Genomic DNA, 22484 nt, shown 5'->3' with positions numbered 1-22484 from the left:
AGAGCCAGTATTCAAGACACACCAATGAAGTAGATTGATATGGCACTTTCTTTTTCGTCCAGTTGCCGTGGAACACTCTTGAGAGACCCCTGCTGGTGTCGGACGCAGTGTAAACGCAACACAGGAATAGGATGGGACTGGAGGGTTTAACTGCAAACAGACAAACAGACCTGTGGTATCACAGCCGACTCGAGGGAGAAAACACACACATTTAGGCTGAATATGTCTCTCTGCCATCGGCAAGCAGCTACCCTGAGCAGTATCAGTGGATAGAGAAAAGGATTGTGAGGCCCTGTGTGTGTGTGTGTGTGTGTGTGTGTGTGTGTGTGTGTGTGTGTGTTTTAGTGTCCTGTGGCGTCCAAAATCAACTGCCTGTGAAAATGAGGAGGAGGTAGAAGTGTGCAGGGAGGTAGAGAAGTAATGGAGAGGGAGGAAGGCAAAGAAAGGCAAGGAAACATAGAAAGCGAAGGAGGGAAGGGAAGTATGTGTGTTTGCGCGTGTGAGTTGGGGGTCGGTCTCTGACAGGTATTGATTCAGGAGGTCTCCCATGGGGAATAGACACAGCTCTAATCCAACACTGACACACAATTCACTGAGAGTCAGAGAAAGCGAGCGAGAAAGAGCGATAGACAGAAAGAAAAAGAGAGAAAGAGAAAGAAAGAGGGAGTGTGGAGAGGCTGACGAAAAGGGGAGGGAGAGGCGAGCGGAGGGATAGTGAGAGAGGAGGTCTCAAGTCAGGGATGAAAGAGGGATGTAGACAGGGGTTGGAGCGGAGCGACGGATAGAGGGACGAGAGGAAAAGCAGAAGGAGGGGAGGGAATGCGGGACGTTGATTGAGTGGAGTGACAGAGAGGAGGTGGGGAAGGAAAAGAGAAAAAGAGAAACGAGGGAGGATGGAAACGAAGGTGTGGAGGAGTTAGTGCCTCCTCACATTCTGTTCAGCCCTCTCAAGGCAAGAATCCGACAGGAAAGGAAAAGGAAAACAACAAGTCACCTTAAAATTATAATTTTGTCTTCATTCGAAACCAGTCCTTTCAATGATTTGTCTTCTCAGTGTCGTCTTTGTTATGTATTAACGAGCTGAGGTTTGTGTGTGTGTCTGTCTTTGCTGGAGTGTGGAAGAGGCATTAGTTGAACGTGACAGTGAACTTAATTGGACATAATCAACTTTTCTCCATCTTGGCCAACCACAACGCTGACCTGCATTCCCTCCATGTGAATCAGACAGCACCCTCTTTTGGCAGGGCAGCGCAACCACACGTGCGGGGGGCCACTGTTTTTGAAATGTCGCACGCAAACTTTTTCGGACTGACGTGTCAACATTTGGTACACTGGAATATTCGGCGTCCTCCTATTATAAACAGGGGTTTCCATGGCAACCATCGGTCTTTTGGCATGAGAGTTTTGATCAAACCTCCTCCACACACAAACACACACACACACACACAGGAAAGAGCACAGCTTAGTTAACGGATCCCTCGACAATAGTGCACAGCTTGCACCGAGCGAATGAAACGAACACCAGAAACACCTTCCCCGAGCAAACTGTTACATCAGCCAGATCTGTCCGAGTCTCCACATCACATCTGCTTCTGTTATTAGACTTTGAGAGAGTCCTGCTGTTAGGGGGCTGAAAACCATCTCCGACCTCGCTTCTTATCTTCCCCTCCTCCATTACTCATTCTCCTTCCCTCTTTATGCTGCAGCAGTCTCTCCTTCTCTCCCTCATTTCTCTGTCTTTTTCTATATCTTTCTCTCACGCTCATCCAGAGGGATGAGGATAGTTATGCTACACAAAAACATACAATTGACCCACAGACATTTTGTGGCTTTAGCGCCACACAAACGCTGATCAATAATTTTAGGATAGTACAAAAAAAAACAACGGTAGACTAATGAAACGTACCATCCCCATCAAGGGAGAGCTCATGAGTGTCTATGAGCTATTGTGTATTGGTATGTGGATTGTATACTTTCTCACAACATTTGGTTATTGAAATTCTCCTTGAAGCCTTTACTTTAAATGACTTTTGTTCAACCTTTATCTGCAGCAATGACTACCTGTTAGTGTGTGGTACAGGGTCTTGCAGTGAGCAAGCAGCTGAGGAGATTGATACTGTCTCGGCTGACAGGGGTGAGAGTCTAATGGAATACAGAACATTATATTATAATGCCCCTCGTGTCTGTTTGCCAATACAACCTTGCTTGTCAAAAGCTCCTAAGTGGCATAATTACTTGTACAACCTTCTGGAGGTCATACTCACTTGTCCACCATTAGAGTCAGTGTAAGCAGTTCTGAACGGCACACGTGTGGGAGGTCTGTCCCACTCGGTCTCTATCCCTCCCTCAATGTCTTGACTTCCTCCCTCCCTCTCTCTGCCTCTCTCCCTCTCTCTCCTCTTCTCTCTCTGCCTCTCCCTCTCTCTCCTCTTCTCTCTCTGCCTCTCCCTCTCTCTCCTCTTCTCTCTCTGCCTCTCCCTCTCTCTCCTCTTCTCTCTCTGCCTCTCTCTCTCTCTCTCTTCTTCTCTCTCTGCCTCTCTCATGAGAGCTGTCACACTCCCTTTGGTGTCCTGCTGTTGGTAAAGTATTTGCCAGCCTCTGCCTGAGGGCATATGATGTAAGAGCTTTCATTTTTTAACAATTATATCCCTAACACAAGCCAGACCAAAGAGGTTTATTTTCTGCTGACTAGGACAATAGTCCAAGGCATGAAAGGCAACAACATTAGCTCCATATGGCGGAGATCCGATATTTGAAATAACACCCAGGCCAGAATTCTGTTGACGCCACAAACTGAAATTAGATTGGCAGTCTTGTCAAAAGCTGACAATTTGTGTACCATTGAAGTTATAGAAAGCATTAAAATACTTAAAGTTTTATATAACTGGCAGAGCAGAAAAGAACATGTGTGAGTCATACCCGTGAATCAGTGACAGTTACAGTTAGGAGAGACAGCAAGCATGCCAGACTGTTTAGACCATCAACACCATGCACCACAGCGTTTTGCGTTGCCAAACACCAGTGTAGGGCCAACATAAACCGTGGTTGGCCGGACCAGTATCAAACTGGCTAGCTTCCAGGCTAACTAAGCATTCGAGCCTAGTGAGCTGTCCTTCTCAACAGCCCTCCATCTGTCATTGGGAAGCGGCAGTGTCCACCCCCACCCCCCAACCCTCCAGGTAGCGACTCTGGTGTCTGCCCAGCCGGACAGCTAGGTCATTATTACAGGAAGAGGAGGGCCTCGGAGAGAGGCTGTGTGTGTGTGTGTGTGTGTGTGTGGGGGGGGGGGGGGAGGTCTCCTCTCTCTCTCTTTAGTCCCAGTTTGGCGCTAAACTCTGGCTCGCTAAAAGCTATCTTGCCGCTTGTCAGCCCTCACAGAGACCTAATGCATTCCCGCTAATTAAACAGTACCCGAAGGGCAGGTTAAGATCGGGCACATTAAAAGCGGAGAGGCCTTGCTACATGTTCTGATGCAGAGCTGTGAACGTGTCTTATGGCTGCACAGAGGGAGAGGTGAGCAGGTGACCAGGAACAGCAGGATGTACTCAGTGAGGTGAGTCAAAATTCTCCTCGGAAAGCATTCCTTTTTCGGTAAAGATTGGAACAGGAACTTGGGACAAAAAAAGAAGAAAGCAAATTCTTGTCACTGTATTCATCTACAGTATGTTTACAGCATTTACAATAACTCATACTTGCCACGACAGTCATCTGTTAACTAAATGTCCATTCATACATTTTGTTCCTCATATTGTAAAGCCAATAATCCACAGGGTGTCACTGAATAATGTTCTGTTTCTACAACCGTCTTTGAGAACACTCCCCTGTATCCTGGTCATGGTCACGCCACATATCGCTGCTGACCCACAAGCCCCTTTTTGCCAATTTGCATAAATCACACTCTAAATCTGACAGTTACTAGGCAGCACGAGCGAGGACACGGCCAGCCCCCGTGCAGAAACCAGGCCACCAACCCAGAGAGCAGGGAGGCCTGTGCCTGCCTGCCACAGTGACAAATGTGTCCAGAGCTGACTCTCACCGCCTCCTCCTGTGTGTGTGTGTGTGTGTGTGTGTGTGTGTGCGTGTATGTGTGTGTCTGTCTGTTTGTGTGTGTGTGTATGTCGTGTTTTCCTGTGTGACAAGACAAAAAAGGATAAGGTGCTTTAGGCTGAAAATAAAGCCTTGACATCGATCTACGCATGCCCCTGATTTAATGTGAACAACAGCATCCGGCACAGCAGAACTCAGAAGAAAGGGGTGCCATGTCTGTATGTGTGAAGAAGAGCTGGAGCACTGATTGGTCACATCAAGGTGACTGGTGGCCGAGTCCAAGTCCTCCCCCTCATGCCTGGCCAGGGACAGGGGCAGTTGGAGATGTATCAGAGCATTGTGGCAGGCTGTGAGTCTTGGCTGAGAGGCGCAGTGGGGGACATTAACAGCCTCCCGCTGCCTCGCGCAACCTCACAAGACTTGCAACCATTTCACGCAGCCTCGAACAACTTCACAATGCCTCCGACAACCTCTCGTTGCCTTCAACTGCATCGCTCTGCATCCACCCGTTTCCAACCGCATCGCACTGCATCCACCTTCCTCCAACAGCAACGCACTGTCTTTCCACTAGCCAGGGTGAGGTTGCAAAAGAGGAGTAGCATCTTGGTCTTTGACTCACTAGTTTGAAGTTAGTTACCTTAAGTATGGTACTGAAATGTAAATACAAGCACTGGAAAAAGGACAAAAAGCATTCCCCAAATCATTATCCATCCAATTGCAAAGTAGAAGACACCGTAGAGAATAAAAGCCCAAGTGACTGAGAACATTTTATCATCATAATGAGAATGATAAAACCACCACATCTAATTGCGTCATGTGCCTTTGAAAACGTTCATCTTCAAACTCGTTGAAGCGAGTCCTTCAACAAAGCCAAAGCACTCGATACTGAGGATGAGATGAGTTTCTGAGCACTTGGAGGAGTCCAATTTGGAAACTCCATTTGGCTCAAGAGTGTCTCCCCTTCCAATTAGATGAGAGCTGAGGCTTACTGTTGAGCGAGGCAAATCTGAAGTGACACTCTGAAAACAACATGGAGAGCATGGATGAGTCAAGCAGAGCGTGACAGCCCTGTCATTATCTTACAGTAGATGGACCACTTGGCCCCCCCCACTCCCTTAGGGAGGAGACGCTGGAAATAAAACCCTACATAGACTGTGTCAATGCCGACGAGAGACATGAACACTCGCCATTATTAATATTTATCTCTGTGTTTGACGACGCTGTTGACCAGACTGAACCGCCAGATTGTGCTAATGGGGGGGGGGGGGGGAGGACACCTAGGTGACTGTTGGTGTGACTCAAATCCAAACGAATGATCCTTTTTGAATCATTCGAATCATTCCTTTTTGAATTGTGTCTGTTTTTGCACACACATCGCTGTGTCTAATTCAATAAAGTACAGAGGAGTTCAAGGCCCATGGGAGGAGAAGTGAGGAGTCCTTGGCTGTGGGTCGTGCGAGGATGATGTCACGGGGTCTGCCGCCCCTGGCGTTACGCCCTGTTCTGACACCGCAACTGTTTACACAGCCCTCTCCAGAGAGACACTCACATTGCAACACCCAGGCAGGACCCTGCACATTTACGTAACACCATCTGTGTGTGAGTGTATGTGTGCATGTGTGGTACACAGGGAGAGGGGAGAGGGAAGGAGATAAAGGGGGTGAGAGAGAGAATGAGAACGACATGAGACAAAAACGAAAACCAGAGAAAGGATGAAAGATGGAGGGAGAGAGAGGGCGGGAGAGAGTGTACAGTACTTCAGCTGTGTTTCAGGTCTGTCTGTTAACTGAATGGTGAAACAATAAGACATATCCTCTCTTTTGATGCTGTTATGGTGGCGGATTAACATTGCAGACATGAAAGGCGCTTCTACAAACAAGTTTTCACAGCTGTTAGTCACAACAGCCAAAGCCTTAATGCGCTGCCCTTACTCCCTCGCAACACAACCCTGATCCTATATGGGAATTAAAACAACATTGAAGTGTCACTTTCCTATTTAAAATAGTGATTCATTTTTTAACCTTTCCTGATTCAGCTCCAAATATGAAGAATGAAGATGAAGAACAGTGATTGTGTCACTTCAACACAAGAGGAGACTGACTGGTTGGTTAACCCAATCAGGATTCAGGTGGAAACGTTTAGTAGTGCTCTGACAATCCCACGCTTCAAAAGTACTTTTGATGTTTCCCGTATGTTTTTCCAGGCCACTCACGCATCAGTGGTTAGGTGAAAAACATGGACTCTAAGACAATATTAGAAACGATGCCTGCAGGCGTTTCTTTGAAGCTGAACGCCAGCCACAGCCAGACAGCCAATTGATAGCGTGCTACTCTCACCATTTACACTGACAATGCTGGCCTTCAGCTGGATATACAAAACAACTTTTTCCTCCAAACCCCTGTCAACTCTGGCTAATCAGAACGTGGGTGTCTGGATGATCCTGTGGGACTATTCACTTTTCTTCATGTTTGGTTGTACTGGCCCCCTCCATTAAAGGGTATTCAATTCAAATGTGAGTCTGGCCTTGTAGTTACGTTCTTTAAAATAATGTATGGCATCCAATGATTCTGAACACGGACAAAAAAACATTCAGCCTAACAGATAGGCTAGAGGCTTCATGTTGACTCGTCTCCACATGCATCCGCATCAGTATCGCGTAGCTCATATCTCATCCCTTCAACCAGGGTTGTCACTGTGTCACATATATCTTAGATTTGAATCTGTCTGGCCCATAAACACCAGTCTTGGATTGAATCATAGCTGGACATCGGAATCATATCCTGAATGAGTCATTGGGTATTCACAAGCTTTTATGCCACCACTCAAAACTCATGGGGGGGTTGTTTTCTCAAAGGAATGGTCCTCTTATTACAACGCGACCCAATCTTGACAAGCAAGTCACTAGCCATAAATGTGAAAACTGTGCTTTTACATCCAGAAGCATTGTGACATTTCTCAATGTCACATTTTGGGGGCTTCTTCATTGGCGTTTCCTAATCAAACATGGTTGAATCAAAGAGATTCTTGGCAGACTTCAAGTTAATTTGACGGTTCACTGCCGATGGATGGGCAACACCTTTCTGGTGTTCCAAGATATACATTTTTTATAGCATCTCGTTTTGTTCCTGCTTCTCTATTCCAACTTCAGCTTTTTTTGCCTGTGTCACGATATATTAATAAATATATTAAGTAAAGTGTTTCTGTTTGGTATAAAATATAAGTCAAGTGATACAGCCTAGTTCAAATTTGAATCTTTTACCCCAAAAAACAACCGTACCCGCCTTCAAGGAAGTTAACACTTGTCAATGGATCGAGCCCAGACTGTATGTACAAATGGAATGTACGAGAGTCTGGTTAGGACCAGGCTAGTCTGGCATTGCTCCGTTGGGGAAAAACTATGCCCGAACAAGAGCTGTTCATACCGATCAAATTGTCAGGGTGGGCTTTATACAATGATGGACAGATGATCAACAGTAACGTAATCAACCACTCACCAAAGAGCGCTTGGGTTGAATTTGTTTTCAACAAACATGGCTGCCACTGGAGAGCTGAGATGTGAAGATTCTATCATTGAGTCTGTTTTAGAAGACATCACCAGCACAGACATTTTGAAAGAGGAACAGAGAAACGCGATCAAGGCATTCTAAAATATGTTTTTGCCGTCCTTCCTATGGGATTTGGTAAAAGTTAACATACTACGTTGCTCTAATTGGTTGTAGGTCTATCCAATTCAGCGAAGAGGCATTTTTTTCCCCGGGTTCGGTTGAAACACGCCCCATATTCACAGCCCAATGGAGCATTATCAGACTCATTCTGACTTGAATTATGAGTATGACAACGTCAGGCTAGGAAAACCAGACTGTCCGGACAAAGTCCGGACATCTGGTCAACCTACCTGAAAGCCATGCATCTGCACGAAAATGAATCTAGCAGAATGAGCAAATCCAATGCCAGGTTGGTTAGAATTGTGACATTTTTATTTTAGGCCAACAGAATCGAGTATTCGGCCATATAATCATTGTTTATAGCTAGAGCAAATATTTAAGAGTTTTCTTGCAATCCCATAAACATAAGCTACTGTTGAACGCGTAGGCTACTGAGAAGTCGCTCTTCCGTGTTAATTAAACACTGCAAAATTGGGAAAATTCAACTCATGCGACACACCGGAGTTACCCAATCCAAATCCGTCTGAGTGCAGTAGATTAGCCGCTGCAGTGCGGATTACATTATCATGACATTTTAAGAATAACTAATATATCATGATATATATCGATACCGTCAGTGCTTACGAATTATACCGTGAACATTTTAGGCCATACCGCCCGGCCCTACCATCCACACATGCTCCTAAATACGAAATATTTAATGTTGAGGTTTCTTTACAGAAGCTTCTTAAAACATGCAGTAGGCTTATAGGTTCAACTTCAGTCACCTAATGCATGGCTAATGTAGCTTGGCTCTGCCCTCCTACATACTTCTGCTCAATTTTCATTTTGCTTCTGTACTAGGTCTGGGAATTTGGCTTATAAGTCGGTTTTCTCAAATCTTTTTGCAGGTCCAATCAATGAACAGAGGTTGCCATGATGTTGTTGCCCTCCTCCCCACTGGGTTTGGGAAAAGTTTGATTATCCAGCCACGCTAGCTCCGTTACAGTAGTGGTGAGCCAACTCCTTCACCATTGCGATTGGTTATGGCAAATCAGAGTGGCTGTGGGCAGATCCAATCATTTTAAATTTAACCTAGTACCCGCCTTCAAGGAAGTTAACGCTTGTCAATGTAGCGATCCCAGACCCTCTGTACAAATATGTAGGCCTACGAGGGTCTGGTTAGGACCAGGCTATGACTAATGCGTAGCTATTGAAGACTAAGGTCGTCACTCTGTCTGGACAGGTCGAAGAACAGGTTTAGCAAGGCGGTGAGAGAGGCTAAACGACTGTACTCGCAGAGACTAGAACATCAATTCTCTGCTAACGACTCTGCTTCTGTCTGGAGAGGCCTCAGGCAGATCACCAACTTCAAGCCCAGAGCCCCCCACTCAACTAACAACTCCCGCCTGGCCAACGACCTGAATGAGTTCTACTGTAGATTTGAAAGACAATTGGACAGTCCTGAACAACCCCGTGAGGCCTCCCCCCTCCCCCCGTCTACAGTGACGACCCTCTCCATTCAGGAAAGAGAAGTGAACAAACTGTTCAAGAGACAGAACCCCCGCAATGCAGCTGGGCCGGACTTTGTCTCTCCAGCCACCCTCAAGAACTGCGCTGACCAGCTGTCTCCGGTGTTTACCTATATCATCAACACCTCCCTGGAGACATGCCATGTGCCAGCCTGTCTCAAGTCCTCCACCATCATCCCTGTGCCCAAAAAGGCCAGGCCAACTGGACATAATGACTACAGACCCGTCACCCTGACCTCTGTGGTAATGAAGTCTTTTGAGCGCCTGGTGCTGGCACACCTTAAATCCATCACAGACCCTCTACTGGACCCCCTGCAGTTTGCCTACATAGCCAACAGGTCTGTGGATGATGCAGTTAATATGGCCCTACACTTCACCCTACAGCACCTGGACTCCCCAGCATCCTACGCCAGGATCCTGTTTGTGGACTTCAGCTCTGCCTTTAATACCATCATCCCCGCTCTGCTTCAGGACAAGTTCTCCCAGCTGAACGTGCCTGACTCCACCTGCAGGTGGATCACAGACTTCCTGTCTGACAGGAAGCAGTGCGTTAAGCTGGGAACACAAGTCTCTGATTCCCGGTCCATCAGCACTGGATCTCCCCAGGGCTGTGTCCTTCTCCCTGTACACCAACAGCTGCACCTCCATTCATCCGTCCGTCAAACTCCTGACAACACCACCCTCATTGGGCTCATCTCTGGTGGAGACGAGTCCGACTATAGATGGGAAGCGGACAACCTGGTGACCTAGTGTAGCCAGAACAACCTAGAGCTCAATGCTCTCAAAACAGTGGAGATGGTTGTGGACTTCAGGAAGAACACAGCCCCACTCACCCCATCACCCTGAGTGAATCCCCAGTCAACACTGTGGAGTCCTTCCGCTTCCTGGGCACTATACTCTCCCAGGACCTCAAATGGGAACTGAACATCAGCTCCCTCACCAAGAAAGCACAACACAGGATGTTCTTCCTGCGGCAGCTTAAGAAATTCAACCTGCCAAAGACAATGATGGTGCACTTGTACACAGCTATCATTGAATCCATCCTCACCTCCTCCATCACCATCTGGTACGCTGCTGCCACTGCCAAGGACAAGAGCAGGCTGCAGCGTATCATCCGCACTGCGGAGAAGGTGATTGGCTGCAATCTGCCTTCCCTCGAGGACCTGCACACTTCAAGGACCCTGAGACGAGCGAAAAAGATTGTGGCGGACTCCTCCCACCCTGGACACTCCCTGTTTCAGTCACTCCCCTCCAGCAGAAGGGTGCGGTCCATCAGGACCAAAACCTCACGCCACACAAACAGTTTCTTCCCTTCCACTGTTGGCCTCCTCAACAAGGCCAAGAGCCCACACTAACATTAATGACTTAATGTCTTAAAACTAGTGCTGTCAAACGATTAAAATATTTAATCGCGATTAATCGCATTAATGTCATAGTTAACTCAAGATTAATCGCAAATTTTTATCTATTCTAAATGTCCCTTGATTTCTTTTTGTCCCATTCTTTTTTCGAATTTTAATGCTCTTATCAACATGGAACATTGCAATCGCCTGGCTTTGACGAGGGGGCGGAGAATTTGCATCAGCTGTGTGCTTGGCCATCAAGTGGTTTTTCAGACTGGACGTGCTGCAATGATAGCTCAGTTTACAACGACAAAACACACAGAAAGTTAAACGGACAGCACTAATTAAAACTATTTACAATTTGCACTACATTCAATTCCTGTAATATTTGTATTTTATATTGTATTTTAAATTGTAAATTGGCAACTTATATTTTATTTTATGCCCACTTATATTTTATTTTATTCCACTTAGTATTGCTAGTTTATGTATCCTTAGTATAGTTAGACTACATATTTAAATGTAAGATTCCTATATGTTTATTGTATGGACCTTCCTACCAAGGCAAATTCCTTGTCTGTGCAAACTTTCATGGCGAATAAATCCCCATTCTGATACTGATTCTCAGGTCAGGCTCGGTTTGTTCCTATCGAGTGTTGGGCCAGTCGGCGATCACGCTGTGTATCCTGATGTGGCCGGGGACAAAAGCTCTGACTAGCGTGAGGTCAAAGCATATTGATTTCCAGCCCCACAGACTCAAGTGAATGCAGAGCTTTGCACTCAAAGCCTTTCTGTGTGCGTGCCAATGGTGGAGGTGGTGGTGGAGGCGGACGGAGAAAGGGAGTAGGAGGTACCTGCAGAGCCGGAGACCCCGGAGAGGCGCGGAGAGCTGCAGTTTCAGGACTGCAGTTTCAGAACCGCAGTTCTAGTATGGGGCTATTATTGTAGCAAAACTACGGTGGCCCTGAAGTGCAAATCACACCCCCTAATATGAGTACATCCCCCAAATGAAAACACTACCCCCGAATACGAGTCAACTCCCCCCAAATCGGATGACTTGTTCACCTCCCCCCAATACAAAAACACGGTCCCCCAAATGGAAAACGACATTACATTAACTCAAAAACACATTACATTAACTCTGAACGGGAAGGGTAGGTACTACACTTTAGCGCTGATTGGATGCAGTAGGCTAACTAACAAGAAATATGAAATTGATGACAGAAGTACAAAATGCAATAGCCTGGCAGAGTTACGTGCACCAGAACATTTGTTTGGCTATCGAAGAATGTAGCAAATAGGCTACTTAGGCAAAAGTATTTCCTGTTAAATGTAAAAATCGATAGCCAAACAAGTATCCTGGTCCATGTTACTCTGTGATTCGGCATACTTCTGTAGTGGACTATTAGTTTTTTCTTCTGAAAAGTCCTGCCTTCAACTGCGTTTTTAGCGTGCGCATAGGCTACTTATATTGTGAAACGTTAACAGCATATCTGAGATTATTTCATAAGAATGACCCTGATTAAAAAGAGTAGTGTCATGACTCTGAATTGTAAACATTAATGTTTCCTCTTTCCTTCCAACCAAAACGATCAAGTTCATGATAATGACAGAGTTACGTGAACTAGTTGTTTGGCTATGTTTAACACGCAATTTATGCTTTTGCATACTTAGTCTATGCTGCTTCGATACCCAAATAAATGTCCTGGTGCACGTAACTCTGTCAGGCTATTGCATTTTTTACTTCTGTCGATCAATGTCTTAGCCTACTAGCATCCAATCAGCGCTACAGTGTAGTACCTACCCTTTCCGTTCAGAGTTAATGTAATGTCGTTTTCCATTTGGGGGAGCGTGTTTTTGTATTGGGGGAGGTGAACAAGTCATCCAATTTGGGGGGAGTTGACTCGTATTCGGGGGGAGCGTTTTCATTTGGGGGATGTACTCATATTAGGGGGTGTGATTTGCACTTCAGGGCCACCGTACAAAACTATTCATAAATGCACAACACGATCCACAAATGCACAGCACGATCCACAAAGGTGTACGATCCACAATTGTGTACGATCCACAAATGCTACCGCGATCCACAAATCCGTACAAGGATCTACGAATGCGCAGATTTGTGTATGTGTAAAACATTGTCCAAATATGTAGTCACAAAGGCTGGTCTCTCAATTGGCTGTGTTTTTACACGTGACTTTTGCTACACTTCTGTCGTAGTACAAATCCACAACTCGTATGCGTGTGCGACTGTGCGTGTGCATGTGTCGGTAGCTGTAAAGTAAAGCCTCCATACCACCAGCTGGCGGTATAGAGGTTCGGTGATTTTTAAGGCAACGTGACATTGCCTTGGTGGGTCAAGCGGTTCCTTAGACTCGTCGTGGCTGCACTTGGGATGCTAACTTCCCCTTTGTCAATTAACACACCTTTTCGACGTATTTAGTGTGAAATGCTCCCACACCTTGGATGTCTTAGGTCGTACTGATTTCTCCGCCATGTGTTTCAGAACGTCTCCGAAGGTCTTTCCTCTACCTCCGCTTTGCTCCGCACTCAACTAAACTTTTTTTTTTAATACTCTGACATCTCCGCGACTGATTGAGTGGTGTAATAATCGCACGACACAACAAATCGATATTGAAATTCGTGGCCAACGCTTTTAATAATAGATTTGAATTGATTTAATTGATTCGTTGTTGCAACCCTTATTATCTGTTCACTTACGATAATTTTATGAAATACGAACTTTTCGACTATTTGTTTTGTTTTATTGAAACCATCGTGCGATTTTGGCAAGCCCAACTACTGTAGGTGTCTTATGATAAAGCCTAATAAAACTTGATAAGTTAAAAGCAAGTGGATTCGATCTGTCAGCTAAACGAAATCTGCAGCCTTTACTGTCTTAAAAAAAAAAAAAAAAAAACATAATTTTTGTAAATCATCATATAGGCTACGGCCTGAGTATGCTGAGGAATTTGTCCTTGCAGGATGCAGAAAAGGTCTTTATCTCTGGACCAGTTTATCATTGGAGGGAAGTAGAGAATGTACATTTTCTGCACAATGCCATACAACTTTATAATCTACTATTAATACCTTTAATATCAACCACTTCAGTAATGCTAATTAATGTATTACTAACCCTAACCTTAAATTAGTTTTTCTTGCTTCTATCTCTCATTGAAGGATGAAGTTGTATGGAGGTCTATGGAGGCCTAGATGGAGGGGATGGAGTGATATGGAGGGGTGATTGTCATTGTTTGACAATTATTTAAAATAAAGAATATATATCTTGAATCTGCCCTGAGAGTCAACCTTGTGTCTTGCCTCTCTAACATTACACATTTGTGACTGAGATTGAGTGACTGCAAAAGCCATAGCAAATAGAATAGAACTTCACTTTTCCAGAACTTTGTTGTGTCAGACACATCCAAAATGTAGCATGCACACAGGCATGTGCAGTATTTACAGGAATATGAAAGATGATCTGATCCACTGATGTGATCAAAGTTTTGAGTCATGTCCAATACAAAACATCATCTAGCATGCCCATCCACACCAAATGAAGCATCCTCATGCAGCCCATCCACCATAGAGGTTCACCACCAGCAGCAGAGAAGGAAGCGGTGGATCCTCCGCAGCACCACCATCCCACATTACTCAAAGAAAAAGTTTTTTTTTTGTGATGATGACATTAAATAAATTGAAGTATAACAGATTAGAGTTAAAATTGTATTTCCTCAGATAACTTTGATATTTATGTATAATAGAGCATAAAATAAAATAATGAAACGAATCAGAGAATACGTACATTGCATAAGTATTTTGACAGAACCCTGTGTGTGTGTGTGGACTTTAATTATTTGCAGTATGAATCAAGGATTTACTCATGTTTAGTAGTTGTATTCCCAACAGATGTGGTTACATTCTGTTAAAGGCACTAGATATATTCCACAAACACAAGCATAGCATGTGCTTTTAGTTTTTCCAGATGGGAGTGCATGATGCAGGAAAGTAAGGGCAGCATCATCGAGACTTCTACACTTAATGTAGGCAAACTGGAGTTGATCTGCCAGGTTCTAGATTGTCTCTTACATTTACATTTTACATTTATTCATTTAGCAGACGCTTTTGTCCAAAGCGACTTCCAAGGGAGAGCTTTACAAAGTGCATAGGTCACTGATAATAACAACAAGATAGCCCCATAGCCAAAACAAGAAGCACACATTGTGAACAACCAAAAAGTAAGTGCCAAAGGGAAAAACCATAAGAGCATGTAGTTAAGCAAGTTACAATTAAACAACATGAATCTTTAAGTGCAAGTGTACCTGTAGAAAAGCAAGCAACAGTCAAATAAAAATAAGATGAACTAAAATAGAATACAACAGTTTAAATCAGCTACCACTAACCAACAAGAGCAACAGTCTGTAAGCAAGAGTCATTGTGATCCTTGAGGAAACTAGCATTGGGTTCAGCAGACCATTCCTAAGTACCGTTGTACTCCCGGAACAAGTGCGTCTTGAGCCTTCTCTTGAAGGTGGAGAGACAGTCTGTGTCTCTGATGGAGGTGGGGAGTTGATTCCACCATTGGTGGGCCAGGCAGGAGAAGAGCTTGTGTTGGGACCGGGCGGTCTTGAGTGCTGGGACCACCAGGCGGTTGTCTGAAGAAGACCGTAGGTGGCGGGTGGGGGTGTAAGGCTGCAAGAGAGACTTGATGTAGTCGGGTGGAGTCCTGTTCACTGCTCGGAAGGTCAGTACCAGGGTCTTGAATCTGATGCGGGCCGTGATGGGTAGCCAGTGGAGGGAGATGAGGAGCGGGGTAACGTGGGAGCGTCTGGGTAGATTGTAGACCAGGCGGGCCGCTGCGTTCTGAATCCTCTGAAGAGGGCGGGTTGCGCTTGCTGGGAGACCGGCAAGCAGCGAGTTGCAGTAGTCCAACTTGGAGAAGACAAGTGCTTGGACAAGCAGCTGCGTGGAGTGCTCAGACAGGTATCTCCTGATCTTCCGGATGTTGTAGAGGGTGAATCTACACGACCGCGAGACCGCACCAACGTAGGCTGTGAGTGAGAGCTCGTCATCCATGGTAACCCCAAGGTTCCTGGCAGAGGATGAGGGGGTCACCGTCGCAGATCCCAGGGTGATTGAGAGGTCATGGACATGGAGGGTTTGGCCGGGATGATGAGAAGTTCTGTTTTGGCGAGGTTCAGCTGGAGGTGGTGCTCGGTCATCCAGGCGGAGATGTCTGCGAGGCAGGCCTCAATCCTAGCTGAGATCCCCGGATCGGTCGGGGGGAACGACAGGTACAGCTGCATGTCGTCAGCGTAGCAGTGGTAGGAGAAGCCATGGGAGGTGATGATTGGTGCAAGTGAGGTGGTGTACAGAGAGAAGAGGAGGGGTCCAAGAACGGAGCCCTGTGGGACACCAGTGGAGAGCTGGCGAGGGTCTGACAGTTTGCCTCCCCAGGAAACCTGGTAGGATCTTCCCAACAGGTAGGATGAGATCCACTGGAGTGCAGTGCCAGTGATGACCATCTCAGAAAGTCTGTAGAGCAGGACCTGGTGGTTAACCGTATCAAATATTGCAGAAAGGTCCAGAAGAATGATGACGGATGACCTCAAAGCCGCTCTGGCAGACTGGAGGGCAGTGTCTGTGGAGTGGCCGGCCTTGAAGCCCGATGGTTGGGGTCAAGCAGGTTGTTCTGAAAGAGAAAGTTGGACAGTTGGTTAGATACAGTACGTTTAATTGTTTTAGAGAAGAAGGGTAACAGTGATACCGGTCTGTAGTTCTGGAGGACGGCAGGGTTAAGGGAGGGTTTTTTGAGTAGAGGGGTAACTCTGGCCTATTTGAAGGCAGAGGGGAAGGTGCCAGAGGTAAGAGAGGTTTGAACCTCTCTTGCTTTGCTTTGAACGAGAGTGGAGGGGACAGGATCAAGGGTACAGGAGGTGGGGCGATGAGAGAGAATGAGGTCAGAGAGCTCTGCCTTGGACAGGGGAGAGAAATCGTCTGCTGTCAGGGTGGAGGGAGGGGGTGGGGGAGTTGGGTTAAGAAGGGTGGAGAAGGTAGAGAAAAGTTTGTGGGGGTTTGAAGCAGAGTTAATTTTGTTCAGAAAGTAGAGGAGGATTTAAGGAGGGAGTGATACTTATCAAGGTACAGACCGTCTTTGGACTTGCGCCATCTCCTCTCAGCTGCTCAATGGGTGGACCATTCTTCACGAATAACATCCGTAAGCCACGGGCAGGAGGGAGAAGATCGTGCAGGCCTGGTTGACAAGGGAAAAAGAGAGTCAAGTGATGCAGTTAAAGTGGTTAACAGGGTGTCGGTGGCAGTGTTAGTGGGGTGGGACGAGAACTCGTCTATGGGAGGGAAGATGTTACTGTTAATAGAGGAGAAATGGGAGGGGGATAGGGAGCGGAGGTTGCGCCGGAAAGTTACGAGGGGAGGGGAGGTAGGAGGGGTTGGAGGGAGAGAGACAGAGAATTGGATAAAGTAGTGATCAGAAATGTGCAGTGGGGTTACAGAGGTTAGCTCAGTGATACAGTTACGTGTCAGGATGAGGTGTAGCTGCTTGCCTGCCTTGTGGGTCGCCGGTGTGCTCAGCAGCGTCACGTCGGAGGAGGTCAGGAGAGACAAGAAGTTGTCAGCCTACGTTCCTTGGAGGTGGATGTTGAAGTCCCCAAGGAGTATCAGCGGTGTTCCGTCATCCGGGAGAACGCTGAGGAGCATGTCCAGCTCCTCCACAAAGTCGGCTAGCGGTCCTGGTGGGCGATAAAGAACAATTAAGGATGCTTTGATAGGATCAGTTAGCATCATACAATGGTGTTTAAATGATATGGCAGTAACAGAGAGTGGTGTGGATGTGTATTTAATATGTGGGGAAAGAAGCCCCCCGCCCGGTTGAGCGGGGTGAGTGAGAGAACGAGTGGTTGACGGAGAGAGCAGCTGGAGTTGCAGTGTTCTCTGGGCGGATCCATGTTTCTGTCAGCACAAGGGCATGAAGAGAAGCATGGGATGCTAACGCCGGGATGATGTCTGCCTTGTTCACAGGAGACTGGCAGTTCCAGAGCCCTAATGAAAGAAAGAGGGCAGGTGGAGATTTGTAGGTTTTGTAGTTACAAAAGTATCAGACATTCAAAACTCTTCATCACCACTGATGTAAGAGCTACATGTTGGAAGTAATTGGGAAGCCTGGGTCTGCTCTTCTTTGGAACAAGGAAGATGTCAGAGGTCTTCCAAAGAGCTGGAACTGTGCTCCTCCAAGGACCAGTTGAACAGTTCACAGAAGACAGGGCCAGTTGTAGCAAGTCTCCTGGAGCTTGTTATTACTGATGTTATCAGTACATAATACTTTATTGACTTTGGCTATTTGGTGACACTGACTTTCAATTCGCTAGGTGGCGCTGTCAGGGTCCAAGAACTGCGGTCCTGAAACTGCAGCTCTCCGGCTCTCCGGGGCCTCCAGAGTCTCCGGCTCTGCAGGTTCATACTATTGGAGAAAGGTAAGAAACGACGGTTGGATTATCCCTATCATGTGCTGCTGGCTCGCTGGGACTGAGCGATATATTTGCCCTCCAGTGTGATGAGGGTTCCGCCTGGATGCCTACATATATTCGACCCGTGCCAGATCAGTAATCAAAGGAGTAAGGATAAAAGGGAAAATTGAAAAATGCATGTAGCCTACTTTAGGTAATTCCAGACACACTCTGTCCTCTACACACCACCTAGGTCAAAGGGACTGTGGGACAAGGGAGTTGTCATGTGTTCAAATCCGTTGTTCAGTCATCTTTTGCAATTTTGCTACTATAGCGCAAACATAGTCCGCTCGGGCTAACCAATTACCTTGCTCTTACCTGCTGGTTGCCTTTTCTGATGTGTAGAAAAAAATGTTGGGACACCGGCCCTGTCTTTCTTTCTCTCTCTTTGTCTTAATCGTGCAAGCAAGGGAGTGACTGAGAGCCGGCACAAAAGCTAATTCCGCCGCTGTCACATCCGATCGTCAGTTACCCCGCAAATGAGCTGCGGTAATGACACCCGCCTGATGGCCCGCGTTCAGACACATTTGCGGAGGGTAATGTCTGATAGAAATCAATCCGCAGTAATATGCAAGAGAGCAACGGCAAGGTAATTTTCAAGGGGGTGGCTTTCATCCATTGTCCCTGGCTTTATGCTACAACTGTCAAAATGTCAAACTCAAACCGCACAAACCTTTTAATGATGTGTGCAAATAAATGCAAATGTTTTACAGTAACATGCTCAATACATTGCTATAGGCCCAACTGTCCTATTGAAATCGTATTCTAAGAGGTCAGAACGTAGGGATTCTGGATGGTGGAATTGGACCCAGACAGAATTGTACCTTGAAGAAATATACATGTGGGTTATGAGCCTACAGTGGATGCAGTGTGAATACAAAGGTGTTGTAGCGGAGCCATGTCTGAACCTGGAGCTGCACGTGACATGACATCCCCCGTCGGCCCATAACACGAGATTAATCATTTAGACACCTACAGCAATAATAACGCCCATTATCATTTAATTACGTGCTGTAGGCCTAATATAAAAAAAGTATTGGCAAAACAGCATTAACACGAGTACACGGACAACCATGTCCATTATTGCTCTCATAACCTAATAAAATTATGTAGGCCTAGGCTATGATTAGAGTTCTCCCTTTGAAGCCGGCCATTCGGCATGGCGCTTGTGTGGACATGACCGCTGCCACGACAACATTATGAATTATACATTTCTCCCGAGACAGAACACATTATGGGATGTAAGAGGCAATATAAGCGAATCTCCCATTTTATTCATGCCAGTCCTGGTTTAATGAATCACTATGAGATTGCTTTCACTGTTGCCATTAATCAGAGCTTTTCTGCTGGTGATTGAAGAGGGTAATATGAACAGGAATACCAATGAGACGGGAGAGATGTACAAAAACCGAGAGATGGGGGGGGAAACTGACGCCTGCCGATATCGACATCACATAACTACTAAATCTATGCTGCACAATGTTGAATGTCATTTTTTAATTTGCAGATCAAGAGGTTCCGGTAATATTTAGATTTTTGTCATTGTGTCATGAGTGTGTGGGGTGGTGTGTGTGTGTGTGTGTGTGTGTGGGGGGGGGGGGTTAGGGGGGGGTCATTCAAACAGCCACTGTTGCTATAATAATTGCTCGTCAGAAACAGTTGAGCACATTTACATTTAGTACATAATTAATGCCCTGCTAAGCCCCAAACACGATGCGGTTTCCTTAATTACACTGGAATCTAAATAGCATTAGGCTATTCATGTGCTTCGGGGAGGGTTTGTCCACAGAACCAGTATGGAGTTCATCATACTGGACCAAGGCTGGGGGGTATATTTCAATGTCTCTACTCTCCCACATCTGGGTGGTTCACATGCTCAGCCTGGAGCCCACACAGGTGACTGGAATAACAGGAACCTGCAACACAGGAACAGGATGTAGAAGTCCCAACAGTACCTATAGCAATGGGTGGGGGATGGGGGGTTACCAGGGGTCCAACTACAGACTACAAGAGAGTAGTGGACAGGTTTAAAATACATTAAGTGAGGAACATACTTTATGTTGATAGCAGAGTACATCTGCACAGTGTGGCCTCTGCTAACTGTCCGAGGCCGTATGGTAAAGTATGTTACCTGTTGTGCTAACTCTGTGACTGTAGCATACTGTAGTCCACTTCATGCCCAACATTTGACATGATGCAGACTAAAAGACTGTCCTGCGAGTGCGTATGATCGAATTATCCCTTTGAGTCACTGTTAGGCAATCTTCTGACTGATTCTGGGATTGATCGTTGAAAGGGAAAGGTGTGGTCTGCAATCATACAGTATGCTGCTCAGATACGAGTACAATTACATCCAGGGGTAGCTAAAAGAAAGTGCTATCACACACACATAATTCCCCAGTCACTGTCCACACACACCGCCCAGTCTGGGGTGTACAGCAGGGCCTTCACGTAGGGCACTCCATCATGCTGTCACTCACATCTGCTGGCCTCTCTCATTACCGTTCCGTTCCAAACGCTCTGTCTTTCTCCCTCCACCTCCCTCCCTTCAACCAAGGAAACACTTTGTCTGCCTCCTCTACAGAACGTCCCTTTCCCCTCCACTTCTCCCACTATATCCTACAACAACTTACAAATGATCTCCGGCCGCGTGGTGGGGTTGTCGTGGTTTACGGACGATGCCATGTCCTGACTCCCCATCTGCAGAAGCTATCGGCCCGGACTCCTCCTTCTTCTGACTGAAACCAAATGATGTCATACAGTTATTGTCTGTAATTTTATGTTGGTTACACGAAGAGAAAATGGAAAAGCATAGATAGAGAGCCTGCATCAGAAGAGTCAACTGCTGGCAGAGGGAGTTCACTTTACATATCAGTACCTAGCAACCGGCAGATGTACAAAGCTCACCGCTGGCCAAACTGTTCTTCTGAAAGACAGGACGAGCTCGGGTGAATTATTCTAATGCTTAAAAGAACAAGGAATGGATGCATAGCATTCTGAAATACTGGGTTTGTCACCAAATTATCTACTGGGAACAGGAAGAAGAAAATTACTAGGAGACAGCTGCCAATTTTGCTCGCATACAGCCATGTCTGAGTGAATATAGACACAATGACACTGATAAATGCCTGTTTTGTCATCTCAGTTTTGTCTGTTCCCACTGTTGTTTCCTGTCGCATGCTGTTAGCAAGGAAAATAGAGGTAAACCTTCCACCACTTCGCCTCCTTTCATTCCGCATGTGTGAGGCCCCTGGAGGCCCCAGGCTCGGCCCCACCATCTGGTGCTGGAGGCCCAGAGCTGAGGCTGTCAGTACCCAGGTGACAGACACCATCCTCCAGCCCAGCTTTCCTGGCCAAACCCCTTTTTCTCCCTCTCTAGTGCTGCATATTAAACACCCTTCTGTCTCTTGCTCGCCCCCTTTCTCTGTACCTGATCTTTCCACTCATCTGTCTTTCCACCACGATGTCCTCCTATATCTGATTAGTGCCCCGGTTAAGTATCATTCAGTGTTACTCAACCAGTCGCCTCACTGAAGTTGAGGGAGCCAAAGGAGGGAGGAGAGATACCGACAGCTTGTGCCCTGTGAGTTATGTGGCAAAGGAAGAAGGGCTAGGAGATGGGCAAGGAAAGAGATACACACAAGGAGAGCCAGAGATCCAATGAGAAAGGAAGGGGAGGGCCACGGAGAGAGAGAGATCGAAAGAGAGAGGCGAGGAGGGGGGACTCCTGGGACAGAGCGACAGGGCCGTATTGGAGGAGCCTCATTTTCCGACGCCATCTGTTACCAGTCCCCGAGTTGAAAGCTCCACTTATGTCAAACCTCCCACCGCCACACACACACACACACACAGAGGTGCGAGAGACCCCGGTATACTTAATGAGTCTGGCTCTCCCCACTGTCATCTTCCCTCCCAGCAAAAGCAACACAGTCTCTACCCACCCACCCTGTGTCATCCTGTGCAGTGATTCCAACGGTGGGCATCACCCACACGTTAACAGTACAAGCTGAGATAAATGAGGCCGCCTCCCTGTTTGTAGGTCATTGTGGACTACAGTCTCTGTTGTACTGGTGTAGAAATGTATGCAGAAAGGTTTCCGAGTGTTTGGTTTAGCTGTACATCTGCTCTCTTTGTTCTGCGTAATTCATGTGCATCTTCAAGTTGTCGGTTCTACAAGCTTGGCTGTGCTCTTTTGAACAATATTAGCCATTGGGTGTTTTTAATTACTTATGTTTCTGGATGGAGTTTGTGCAGTAGTCCAGTAATTGCTGAAGAGGAGACAATCAAGGAGAACCATCATTATGTTCCTTAGGCAATGGTTTAGCCTGTCAAAATATTATACATATAGATCTGAAAATTCTCTAGTGAATCTTTTGCTCTATGGGCAAACTATAG

At 46.3% G+C, this 22484-nt stretch overlaps 1 protein-coding gene and 2 long non-coding RNA genes across 3 annotated transcripts; 1 reads left to right on the top strand and 2 right to left on the bottom strand.

The window, feature by feature from the left end:
* Window positions 1-5716: 5716 nt before the first annotated feature.
* On the top strand, window positions 5717-6558 carry LOC146268049 (uncharacterized). The gene is made up of 2 exons (XR_014724659.1): window positions 5717-5820; window positions 6083-6558. It is a non-coding gene; the product is annotated as an uncharacterized LOC146268049 (long non-coding RNA).
* Window positions 6559-14356: 7798 nt separating this feature from the next.
* LOC146268048 (uncharacterized) lies at window positions 14357-16822 on the bottom strand. The gene is made up of 2 exons (XM_084666957.1): window positions 16716-16822; window positions 14357-16258 (listed from the first exon to the last, which is right to left on the bottom strand). The coding sequence occupies exon 2, from the start codon at window positions 15640-15642 to the stop codon at window positions 15046-15048; it is 597 nt and encodes a 198-aa protein (XP_084523083.1). The 5' UTR covers window positions 15643-16258; window positions 16716-16822; the 3' UTR covers window positions 14357-15045.
* A 306-nt stretch (window positions 16823-17128) lies between these two features.
* LOC146268047 (uncharacterized) lies at window positions 17129-20831 on the bottom strand. Its single transcript, XR_014768778.1, has 3 exons — window positions 20723-20831; window positions 17938-18043; window positions 17129-17625 (listed from the first exon to the last, which is right to left on the bottom strand). It is a non-coding gene; the product is annotated as an uncharacterized LOC146268047 (long non-coding RNA).
* Window positions 20832-22484: the final 1653 nt, after the last annotated feature.

Source organism: Hypomesus nipponensis, chromosome 11 (assembly GCF_054491055.1).
Source record: "Hypomesus nipponensis isolate SF chromosome 11, ASM5449105v1, whole genome shotgun sequence".
NCBI lineage: Eukaryota > Metazoa > Chordata > Actinopteri > Osmeriformes > Osmeridae > Hypomesus > Hypomesus nipponensis.
This window is presented reverse-complemented; position numbering and strand designations above follow the sequence as displayed.

Bases quoted from the DNA above. Each gene is read 5' to 3' on its own strand.
- LOC146268048 (XM_084666957.1), bottom strand. From the start codon at position 15,642: ATGGATGACGAGCTCTCACTCACAGCCTACGTTGGTGCGGTCTCGCGG.